The following is a 12637-nucleotide window of genomic DNA, read 5'->3' on the forward strand; positions in this document are numbered from 1 at the left end:
CTCTGGGCTGTAAGTTGTATCCCATTTGCTCTGTCAGTTGTAATAACTCTTTAGTTGTCCGGTCTTGGAGCAAACAAAAAAGACTGGGCCTGTCTTCCTACGACCAACAACCAAATTCTCCCCAGAGGCTCACACAACATTTTTAGGCGATGATGATGACGTGCTCGCGGCGTCCAACAGACCGAGCTCGAGTCCCAGTCTGAGGCTCTCGCTAGTTCTTAATAGTTAGCAGCTGACTCTGGGCAGGTTACTTTTTAACCTCTGTGAATGCTGTCTTCATCATTCTCAAAAAGGGGAATGAACTGAATAAACCATCAGAATTCCCCACCTTCACAAATTCACCCTCTCCTTATCAGAAAAGCTAAACAAAACAAACAAAAAAAAGCAGCAAAATAACCCCATCTCCTAAAAAACAAACAAAAGAGAGCCTTCACCAAGCAGCTACCCTAGGCTTAGAAATCAGGAGCCAGCATGACCCCACCAAGAACTAAGGTCAGTACTGAGACACATATTGGATATTGGAAAAAAAAGAAGGTATGAACCATACAAACTAACAAAAAACACATTTCCCTGAGCCCTTTTTGGCTCTAGGACATGTGAGACTCACGGAGGCTGTCTCTCCAGCTCTGGCTCATGTGGACCAGCACAGCCTTGTCTGCCCTTTCAGCAGGGGGGAGGCTAGAAAGCCCCCATCACAGCGTCCCGCTGCACAAGCTCCCACACCCCAAAGGACCCCACACTTGGTTGTTGCTGCTGTCACAAAATTCTTAATGATTAATCATCACTCATAACTCTTAACATGGGACCGACCCTGCATTTTCATTTTATATTGGCCCCTGCAAATTATGGAGCTGGTCTGGAGGTGCCTGATTCAGAAGAGGAGTTCAAATCACAGCAGCAGATGGTGAGCATGGGGCAGCCCTCACATCTAGATTAGGGCCAGAAATAACAACTTCCTTTTAATGAAAACGGACCAGCTTTCATTCTTAAGAGCCGGCATTACTCTCTCAAAAACAAACAAAAAGTGGCAATTGCAATTCCATTTGAGAAATGGAGTTAGTAAGGCAATGAAACCTTAATTTCCTTCTGGTTCTCTCCAGCATCCTAGAGGCAGAAGCCATAGATGCTCACTAGGAGACGCTCGGCAGTGCTGTTAGCCCCAGCCCCACAGTGAGGGCTGGGTTATGAGCAGAGCAACACACGGCAACCACTCAGATGGGAGGGGAGGAAGCACCAGGAGACATACTCACATCAAGGAATCAGTGACCCTAAGTAGGAAATGCAGGACATAAAGGAAGGTTAATACCCAGAGTCAAGCAAAAAAAATTCATCGAGGAGAGGCACTTCTGTGTGTTTAACTGAAAAACTGAGGCCACAAGAGTTTTTTTAAATTAGAGGTATTTTTAAGAAGTGACAAAACAACTTCTAAATCCTTCACTTTTCTGGTCGGGACAATTCTTCACAGGAAACCAAAACCAGCATCTAACACAAAGGAAAGCTGCTTTAACTGCAGTTTCCCTGAACATGTTTACAAATGGCAGGGGCAAGGAGGGCAGCCCACCCAAGCCTCCGTGAGCACCCCCACACGCCCTGACTCCCCGAGGCGGGCAGAGCTGGGGCGGGGGAGGAACTTCAGAGATCAGGCCTCTTCCACCAGCAGGGAAGCTACCCCCAGAAACTGGACTCATTCAACACCGGAGGGAAAAGTACTCGGTGTTGGAAATCTTGGGCCCAAAACTGCAAACTCGACCAGGTGAAAACCAACCAAGTTCATCCCAATGAAGTGATTTAAATTCGTTTTTCTTTTCAACGGTTTTATCAAATAGACACTTATAGACTGGGTCCCCTTCATTACCGGCCATATTCCAAAAGCGTGGCATGGATCCGAGACTCTTCATCCAGCAGCTCCTCTGCCCCCTGCTGGCGTTTGTATTTCCGACGAGGTTTGTAAGCATCCTAAGAAGTGGATGAGATGGAGAATTACCCAGGGTGAAGAGGCGGGCCTGGCCTGTCAGGGGTGGGCCTTCCTCCCCAGGGTGGGGGTGTACAGCTCCCCTGCTGGTAAACAGCCGGCATGGGGTGGCTGCCTTCAAGGGCTCTGCCCTTTTTTTTATGTTGTGGCAAATACTTCCACCCAAGCCATTGTTGTCAACTTTGCTTTATCTTGGCTGGGTCTTTTTCTATCCTATGCCGCTTTAATATTTCAAGCAGTCAAATTCATCAATCATCTTTTCTCCTAACTCAGGGATTGTTTTGTATATTACTTTTATAAATTATATTTAACCTTTTAATCTATTCAGAATTTCTTCTGGTATAGTGAAAAGTTGGTATGTATAGATATATTTTTCTCTGAATGGAAAATTAAGAATCCCAACATCATAAATTTAATAGTCTATCCTTTCCTTGATTTAAAATGGCAAACATACATACATAAAACATGTACCAATATTATCCTCTGCAATGCCTCTTGTTTAATGAGTATCCTGTCTCCATTGTTCTTTTTCAAATTTCCTGGACATTCTTACACATTCTCTCTTCCAAATGAATTGCAGTATCAGCTTGTCAAGTTCATTATGAAAAACTGTTGAGCTTGGATTAGAATCACACCAAATTTATAGATTACTTTGGGAAGATTCAACATCTCTATAATACTGAATCTTGCCTTGAAAAGCAAAATTTATCTCTATTCAAATCTTTTTCATCCCTTAATAAAATTTTCCAGAAAGAAATACAAATTTTTCACAGTCACTACATATCCAGACCTTTCTACCACCCAGAGACATAAACTGCAACAATCACCGATATACATGTTAACCTAGTATACCTAAAAAAAAAAATTCTTTCATGGCAAAAGAAATCTCAAATTCTCAAACTCTAATACCAAAAAAGGAATGCTGATATAAACCCTTCAGAGATATATATATTTTTACAAAAGTGTTTGAGGTTTACCCTCAGAAAAAAATCTTATATAACACAAAATGCATTATAAACTTTCAATGACTTTTAAATTATTAGAGTATTATTTAGTTATAAATATAGAAATAAATATAGATCCATTTTGTGTAGGACACATACTGAAACTGCACATATATATATTTCCTAAACAAAGTTTATGGCATGTAGTAGGTGCTCAATTAATGTAGGTCATCACCCTGAGATGACCTGGTTTACCATTCTACCCCAAATATATGTCCTTCTTGACTGCCAACTGGCATCAAATAATACCTTAATAATATTTGTTCAGGGCTCTAGGTTCAAGTAGGCAGCTGTTTGTGAAAGGTGTCTCAGTTTGGATCTTTTCTTTCCCACTGGCAGAGTCTGCTTGGTGGCTCAGACGGTAAAGACTCTGCCTGCAATGTGGGAGGCCCGGGTTTGATCCCCGGGTCGGGAAGATCCCCTGGGGAAGGTAATGGCAACCCACTTCAGTATTCTAGTCTGGGAAATCCCAGGGACAGAGAAGCCTGGTGGGCTACACTCCACGGGGTCACAAAGAGTCAGACACGACTGAAACGACTCGGCACATACACATACATAAAATCTCCAGCTGGACATCTCCAGAACAAGCACTACCGTCTGGCTTCTCCAGGCCGCGGCATTTTTAGACTGATCAAAATGGTTCCCCTCTTGATAATTCTGATTAACTTTATTATCATCTCACTTCTTATTATGAAAAGTTTCAAACATACAGAAAAACATCCTTTCTGTAACATCTGTAATTTCAACTATTCTGTGAAAAGAAATCAAACAGGCTCTGGGATAGTCCTGGCGGGTTGTTTCAACTCGCTGCCACAAGTATTCCTGTTTGCTGCTGGTGCCTACATGAACATGAACAGGAAGCTATAAATAACAAATCAGATTTATGGGGAAATGAAAACCATAATAAACTGGCATGACATCAGCTACTGTGTATGATTTAACTTCCATGGAGCTCTACTATTACAGCACCACTATATAATTGAGCTTAACTGCTACCTTCCTTAGTTACCATTTATAGAGTCAACAACCCAGACAGGAAGCTGGCTTCTTCTAAAAAAGCACTGACTCCAAAACAATAGCACACTTGAAACCAACAGCACAAGGACCTTTTATTCAGCCAAACAATGACAATGTTGGCCTTTGTGCAATTATTCCTTATACTTTAAAGCACCTCACCACATCTCACTTTTTGCATTTTATAACTATACTGTGGGCAGAAGGAGGGCAGATGTTATTATCTCCACCTTGCTACTAAAGAAGCAGAGAACAAATAATTTGTCCAGGATTGTTAGAACAGGTACCCAGGTTGCTAGTCCCAAGGTTCCCTACTACACTAACTGCCTCAGCCACTAGTCACCTCAGCTGAGCCCTCTCACGAGACTATACAATGTGAGGTGGCCACATGGATCATTCCAATGGTTTGCTTAAGTAAAGGACCTCAATGTTCCCAGGCCAAGTATGAAGAACTATTACTAAGTCACCCTTCAAAGAAACAAGTCAGGAATACTGATGTCTAATCCTGTCTCTGCCATTAACAAGCTGTATGACCCTGGGAAAGGCAGTTTCCCTCAATGGACCTTTTTCCATATCTGCACAATGAGGGCTGGATGAACAGATTTTGAAGGAGACTCCTGGTCTCTCATTCTTTGTGTTCTTTTAACCCTGAAAAGATAATGAGTTTGTAGCATAATTCCATCAGTAATTTAAAGTCAGAGGTTATTTTTTAACTATGCTTTCTAAAAAACATGACCTCAGTTTTTAAAAGGTAGGCAAAAATCAATTTTTCTTTGGCCATTAACACTGGCAGTAATAGTAATTGTTATCACTTACTGAATGTGTGGTATGTGTCAGGCATATACTGCTCTATATGTGCTACCCACCTGACCGTCACACTCATGAGGGCAGTGACCTTTGTTTTATGTATACAGATGATGGAACAGGCACAGAGGTTAACAGCTTGCCCATGGTTACAAACGCAAAAAATGAAAAAAGAGACGACTTCAGAACTGAGACTCTTAAGCACCTGCATGATGTGTCCGACCTCAGCTGTGATCACCCTTCCTGCTGGGCTCTGATCATCCGCTCAGCATGTGCCAAAGGAAACGTGAGTGTGGCTGGGGTTAAAAAGTTAACGTGACCCCTCTGTAAAGCAGAGACTGTGTACAGTGAGCGGCCCAGCTCTCCGATTCGCAGGACTGGCTCCAAGTCAGGTTCACCCATCAGAGCCACTCCTCTGGTCACATTCCAAATGGCGGGGAAGGGGTGGGAAGAGTTCAGCTCCACACTGTGTCTGCAACAATGCCCCAGTCACTGCCCCTCAGCTACGGCAGGCAACCCCTTCATGAAATGACCAGTGGGCAGCAAGACAGCCACCCTCATTGCCCTCCAGAGCTCCAGGGGGCCGGACCACACCATGCGCTGCAGGAAGCACGTCTCATTTTCCCAGAGCTCAGCTGGCAGCCCAAACCTGACTCTAACACATACCTCTGCCCACCAGTCGCTGAACAAACACTGCTGCTGCTGCTAAGCCGCTTCAGTCGTGTCCGACCCTGTGCGACCCCATAGACGGCGGCCCACCAGGCTCCCCCGTCCCTGGGATTCTCCAGGCAAGAACACTGGAGTGGGCTGCCATTTCCTTCTCCAATGCATGAAAGTGAAAAGTGAAAGTGAAGTCGCTCCGTTGTGTCCGACTCTTAGCGACCCCATGGGCTGCAGCCTACCAAGCTCCCCCGCCCATGGCATTTTCCAGGCAAGAGTACTGGAGTGGGGTGCCATTGCCTTCTCCGAACAAACACTGCCTTCCACATAAAGGGGCTCTGCTGATGTCCCTACCAGCAAGCACAGGGCCCTAAAACATCCCCTAAGAAAAAATTATTCTGAGACAAAAAGGTTTGTCTTCATTTTCGCATTAATAAAACCACCACTACCACCACCACAAAAACGAAGCCCCTGGGAACTGAGTGGAATGGTGAGATAGACGGATGGTAGTCATGTCTATGGGTAGAAAGTTAGCTGGGAGGAAGGCTTTCTCCAGACACCCCCTAAATCTTGTTTGTTCGCTATTCTCTCTTATAAGCGCCCCGCTGTGCAGGTTCTGCTCCTCACTTGACCGTGAGGTCAAGTGTAAGCCCCATTCAGACCCCCTTCTATCTGTACCAAAGAGCTTAACTCGGTGGGTAAGGAAGAGGCTGCTGCTTTGTATACATGAGCCAAGATGGTTTCTGTATATTGACTCCTAGGTTTATTTCTTCACAGCCTGCTGAGACCCACTGCTCAACACCCTCCAACTCTTTACACATCCAATTATTCACAAGATGCCCCACTGAATAGAGTTTTAGCCGTTTACAGCCTGTCCACACTGCATGCTCTGCAAAACTGCCCCATCATTTCTGAACCACAGATAGGAGAAACCTGAGACTATAAAAACCCCAGGCTGCAGCTGCCCTTCAAATATCTCTAACCCACCAGGGGCTTCCTGCCCCCACCCCTGCCCCGGGCTCCCTCGCTTTCTTTCCTCCCCTTCTCAACTGTGGCCCCTGTGCCTAGGCCTCGGGATGGCTGCACACTGGGAGGGCCTCCCCGGCCTGCAGGCAAGCCTGTTCAAGCATCGCCTAAATAGAGCCTGTGGTGCTCTGGCCCTGACCCATCACATCTTGCCCCTTGATGAGCCCCAGAGCCCCCTGCATCCCCGCTGCAGTGTCCCTACTTTCACCCCACACTCCAGAATGCAGTTGGGCCCACAGTGAATGCCTAGTTATTAATACTATTACTGAATGAACATATGGAGTCAGACAGACAGGGCTTAATCCTTGTCCCTTTGCTATCTGTCTGGTTTGGGGCAAATTACTTTAACCCCTGAGGTTTTTCATCTGTGAAACAGGTATGTGGAGAGAGACATAAGGATTAGTCAACCTATCTAACGTATCTGGCACACATTAAGGGTTAAGATATACATACACGTGTGTTTTTGCTATTATCAATAAAATGTACCAATACATATTTTTTCTTATGTTGCCATATGTACATTTTATGTCCTGGGTGGAAAGGCCCTCCTCATGGTGTTTCCTATGGAAGAGCACAGTGGAGTTTTAAATGACATAGTCTTTTAGGGGACCGCTAAGAAGTCTTTTTTTTTTTTTCAATTCTGTCCCCTCTGGTCTCATACAAAATTCTAAACATTACCAAAAAATGCTCAACAAACAGTAAATAAACATATTTTGGGGGCTCTGGATAAAATTTCACAGCTGCTCTTTACTCAAGGTTGAGAGGGAGTAAAGACCTCATTGCACAGGCCCCAGGGACTCCATGAATATGGAAGGCTGACAGATCAGAAAAGGAGGAAGTAAGCTGTAAAACAGCACAGAAGGTGAGACACACGGGCAATGATGCTGCTGAAGTGGAAGGGGTGAGGGGAGGACTGTCCTGGGTGGCAACAGCTTCATTTTTTTACATCCTTTGAAAATGCCACCTCCCATCAAGCAGGCCTTCTGCAAACCAGTCAGCTATTCTGTAAAAGGGGGATATGGCGAAGTCAAGAAAAGAATACATTTCAAAGGCAAAGCCGAAGTACTGGGACTAATCCCCAGGAGGAAGAAAAATGAGGCCAACACAAAAAGAGCTCAGAAGTTAAAAGTTCACACAACAGCCTTTCTGCGAGGCAATCTGGCAAGAGGTCCTACAGACTGGGGCATAACCTCTGAACCAATTTCACTTCAAGGAAATGTAACCCAAGTAAATAATTAAAGATAAAAGAAAAAAAGTTAGCTATGGGGATGTCCTACTTAATAGCCAAAGGAAAAAAAAAAAACCCAAACCAAAGAACAAAACAAAACCCCAAAAAATAAACTAAGCTAGTTAAATTAGTACCACACAATGTGTAATGTTCAACCACTAAAAATGCCGTGGGGGTTTATTTACTGGCACGGAAATATAACCTTGATTATATTCTTGAGCAAAACAAGCACACAGTGAAACAGAATATACAGTATCATGCTATTTTTTTGCAGTCTCTAATTCTCTATATTAATATCCATAACTCTTGTATTTCCTACTTGGAATATCAGTGGTTATCCCTGGCTGGTGGTACCATGGGTGATTTAGTCTTTGTACTCTCTCCATTTCCTAATTTTTCCTTATTGTTACTACAGCACTAGTATATAAGAAAAACAACCTTTTGTAAAATTAAAAATCATGCACCACAGATGAGCCACACAACCAAGGACAAAGGCAGAAAATTGGAACAGTCCTACAAAGATGGCTGAAGACAAGAATAAGCTAAAAGTTTTCAAAAAAATTAAACCGTTTAATATTTATTTTTGAAAGGAAGTTATATCTAAGCAAGAGAAAGTAAAGTCTGCTTGTTGAGGCACAATGAAACACGTTAATAGATGGGAAAAAAGACAACACAAGTCTCCACTTGGCATCCATTCTCCAGCTGGACAAATGGTCTTCAGTGGGGCAGGCAGAGTAGATGCCCGCGTAAGGGCAGCACACCCAGCCACTACGCATGCATTTGAGTCTCTGGGACCCTGATGACTACTATCCCAAGGTCCTGAAATCAGTCAGGAGCATTACTGCAGAGTTAGTGTCAGGGATACGTGAGAAATCAGACACAGGTGAAGAGTGAGAAGACGAGAAGCACCAGCACCTGCGTGTCTGAGGACTCAGATGGAAAATCAAAATCTGACTGCCTCTTCTCAGCTCTGCAACTGTGCAGGGATTTTACTACCTCTTCTCAGTTTCAACTTCTTATAAAATGAAAAAATAACACGTAAGTCCTTGAGTGTTGATTACAACTAAATGAAACATTGCTTGTAAAACACCTAATCACATGTCAAGCACACAGAAGGCATTCGATCAGTATACAGCAGCTGCATCCGTATTTTATAGAAGGCTGGGTCTACAAACCTGCCACCATATATTAAACTGAATTTTAATCCTTAATTTACCATTCAGAATTTAAATCTGGGATTCTACAGAATAGACTGGCCTGTAAGGGACGGTAAGAAACAGTGATGAGCCATGTGGAGGGCAGAACTGGGGAGGAGAAGAAAACATTCTTCAGAACCTGACAATTGCAAAGAACCACACCCTGGTAATGTAGGAAAGACTTCATTCCTTTTCCTTGCTTCCCTGGTGGCTCAGACGATAAAGAATCTGCCTGCAATGCAGGACACCTGGGTTCCATCCCTGGGTTGGGAAGATCCCCTGGAGAAAGGCATGGTAACCCACTCTAATATTCTTGCCTGGAGAATCCCATGGACAGAGGAGACTGGCAGGCTACAGTCCATGGGATCGCAAAGAGGTGGACACAACTGAGCAACTTTCACAATTCACACTCATTCCTTTTACAAGGGGAGGGACTCTCTGTGAGGACAGTGACTGCAAACAAAACCCAGCAAGCTGTTCTATGCCTTACAGGGGTCACAAGAAGATAACAGAGACGTACACTTGACTCTCTGACAAGTTCCTGGGACTCTCACTCCAAGGCTGCAAGTAAGTGTGTGCAGAGCTGGTGGGTTAGCAAGAAGGAAATTAATGGCCACAGGGTTCAGCTAAGAAACCTAAGAAGGCAGCATCTGGAAATAAGAAGTACTTTCAGTAGATAAAGAAGAAAATAAACAAAACCCAAAGGCCACCTCTGGCCATCCAAAAAAATTCTTTATCATTACAACATTAATGTATCACCAGATGGTCAATACAGAAATCAGACTGATTATATTCCTTGCAGCCAAAGATGGAGAAGCTCTATACAGTCAGCAAAAACAAGACCAGCAGCTGACTGCAGCTCAGATCATGAACTCCTTATTGCCAAATTCAGACTTAAATTGAAGTAGGGAAAACCACTAGACCATTCAGGTATGACCTAAACCAAATCCCTTACGATTATACAGTGGACATGACAAATAGATTCAAGGGATTAGATCTGATAGACAGTGTGCCTTAAGAACTATGGACGGAGGTTCATGACATTGTACAGGAGGTAGGGATCAAGAAAAAGAAATGCAAAAACACAAAATGGTTCTCTGAGGAGGCCTTGCAAATATCTTTGAAAAGAAGAGAAGTGAAAGGCAAAGGAGAAAAGTAAAGATAAACCCATTTGAATGCAGAGTTCCAAAGAATAGCAAGGAGAGATAAGAAAGCCTTCCTCAGTGATCAGTGCAAAGAAACAGAGGAAACAAATAGAATGGGAAAGACTAGAGATCTCTTCAAGAAAATTAGAGATACCAAGGGAACATCTCATGAAAAGATGGGCACAATAAAGGACAGAAATGGTATGGACCTAACAGAAACATAAAATGAAGAGGTGGCAAGAATACACAGAAGAACTACACAAAAAAGATCTTCATGACCCAGATAACCATGATGGTGTGATCACTCACCTAGAGCCAGACATCCTGGAATGCAAAGTCAAGTGGGTCTTAGGAAGCATCACTATGAACAAAACTAGTGGAGGTGATGGAATTCCAGATGAGCTATTTCAAATCCTGAAAGATGATGCTGTGAAGGTGCTGCACTCAACATGCCAGCCAATTTGGAAAACTCAGCAGTGGCCACAGGACTGGAACAGGTCAGTTTTCATTCCAATCCCAAAGAAAGGCAATGCCAAAGAATGTTCAAACTACTGCACAATTGCACTCATCTCACACACTAGCAAAGTAATGCTCAAAATTCTTCCAAGCTAGGCTTCAATAGTACATGAACTGAGAACCTGAAGATGTTCAAGTTGGATTTAAAAAAGGCGGAGGATCCTGAGATCAAATTGCCAACATCTGTTGGATCACTGAAAAAGCAAGAGACTTCCAGAAAAACCATCTACTTCTGCTTTATTGACGACACCCAAATCTTTGACTGTGTGGATCACAACAAACTGGATAATTCTTAAAGAGATGGGAATACCAGACCACCTTACCTGCCTCCTGAGAAATCTATATGCAGGTGAAGAAGCAACAGTTAGAACTGGACAATGAACAACTGACTGGTTCCAAATCGGGAAAGGAGTACGCCAAGGCTGTATATTATCACCCTGCTTGTTTAACTTATATGCAGAGTACATCATGAGAAACGCTGAGCTGGAGGAAGCACAAGCTGGAATCAAGATTGCCAGGAGAAATATCAATGACTTCAGATATGCAGATGACACCATACTTATGGCAGAAGGCCAAGAACTAAAGAGCCTCTTGATGAAAGTGAAAGAGGTGAGTGAAAAACTTGGCTTAAAACTCAACATTCAGAAAACTAAGATCATGGCATCTGGTCCCATCACTTCATGGCAAATAGATGAGCAAACAGTGGAAACAGTGGCTGACTTTATTTTGGGGGGCTCCAAAATCACTGCAACTGGTGACTGTAGCCATAAAATTAAAAGACATTTGCTTCTTGGAAGAAAAGCTATGACCAACCTAGACAGCATATTAAAAAGCAGAGACATTACTTTGCCAACGAAGGTCCGTCTAGTCAAAGCTATGGTTTTTCCAGTAGTCGTGTATGGATGTGAGAGTTGAGCACCGAAGAACTTATGCTTCTGAACTGCAGTGCTGAAGGAGACTCTTGAGAGTCCCTTGGACTGCAAGGAGATCCAACCAGTCCATCCTAAAGGAGATCAGTCCTGAATATTCTTTGGAAGAACTGATGCTGAAGCTCCAATACTTTGGCCACCTGATGTGAAGAACTGACTCATTTGAAAAGACCCTGATGGTGGGAAAGATTGAAGGCAGGAGGAGAAGGGAACAACAGAGGATGAGATGGTTGGATGGCATCACCGACTCAGTGGACACGAGTCTGAGTAAGCTCCAGGAGTTGGTGATGGACAGGGAAGCCTGGCGTGCTGCACTCCATGGAGATGCAAAGAGTTGGACGCGACTGAGCAACTGAACTGAACTGAACAACAGTAAATGTATTGACAGTCAACTGAGGAGTAAGTTCACACATTTAAAAAAGGAAATAAACTAAGCAATTTGAACTATTAATCAAAGACGACCTCCAATTTTTTCTCCATTTTCCTGTATCTTGATATTATTTTCTAAAGAGCTGCCGACAGCATTTTATCTAGCATTTTATTGCATCCTGGCTCCGTCATCACCAATGTGACCTTGGGCAACCTACATAACCAAACTGTGCCTTAGTTTCCTCAACTGTCAAAAAAAAAAAAAATACTATTACTTCATAGGGTTGTTGTGAGGACTAGATAAGTTATATACAAATGCTTAGAACAACGTTTGGACACTATATATTTGTCATTAGCTCCTTAAATTCCTTTAAGAATTTAAGTCACATTGCTAAGCAGACAATTTCTTTAAAAATTCCATTACAAAGGAAAAGAGGAAATAATATATCTCTAGAGGACCGAAATGTTTAATAGGTAAAGGGACATCAGGCCCAGCTTCATTGATAGGATAATCAACAGCTACACTGGCCTTTTTATTCTTGGTGACACAGTCAAAAAATGTGATGTTTCTCACTCTCTCTTCAGGGCTCCAAGTGAGATTTACACATGAAGATATTCAATAAACATTAACTGTTTTTTTGTTTTTGTTTTTAACTTTTGGGCTTCCCTGATGGCTCAGTGGTAAAGAATCTGCTTGCAAATGCAGGAGATGTGGATTTGATCCCTGGGTCAGGAAGATTCCCTGGAGAAAGAAATGGCAACCCACACCAGTAT

The 12637-nt window shown here is 43.1% G+C and overlaps 1 protein-coding gene across 2 annotated transcripts in view; it reads right to left on the minus strand.

Moving 5' to 3' along the window:
- CCDC93 (coiled-coil domain containing 93) overlaps positions 1 to 12637 on the minus strand; it is a 104634-nt gene that overhangs the window by 71210 nt on the left and 20787 nt on the right. Inside the window, exons 7-8 of one of the 2 annotated variants that reach the window (XM_043894062.1) lie at positions 1856 to 1956; positions 1251 to 1268 (exon numbers count right to left, since the gene is read on the minus strand). In XM_043894062.1, the coding sequence (XP_043749997.1) occupies positions 1251 to 1268; positions 1856 to 1956 (119 nt within the window). The remainder of the gene's footprint in view (positions 1 to 1250; positions 1269 to 1855; positions 1957 to 12637) is intronic. The other variant, XM_043894063.1, reaches the window with a different exon arrangement.

This window comes from Cervus elaphus, chromosome 33, assembly GCF_910594005.1.
Source record: "Cervus elaphus chromosome 33, mCerEla1.1, whole genome shotgun sequence".
Lineage (NCBI taxonomy): Eukaryota > Metazoa > Chordata > Mammalia > Artiodactyla > Cervidae > Cervus > Cervus elaphus.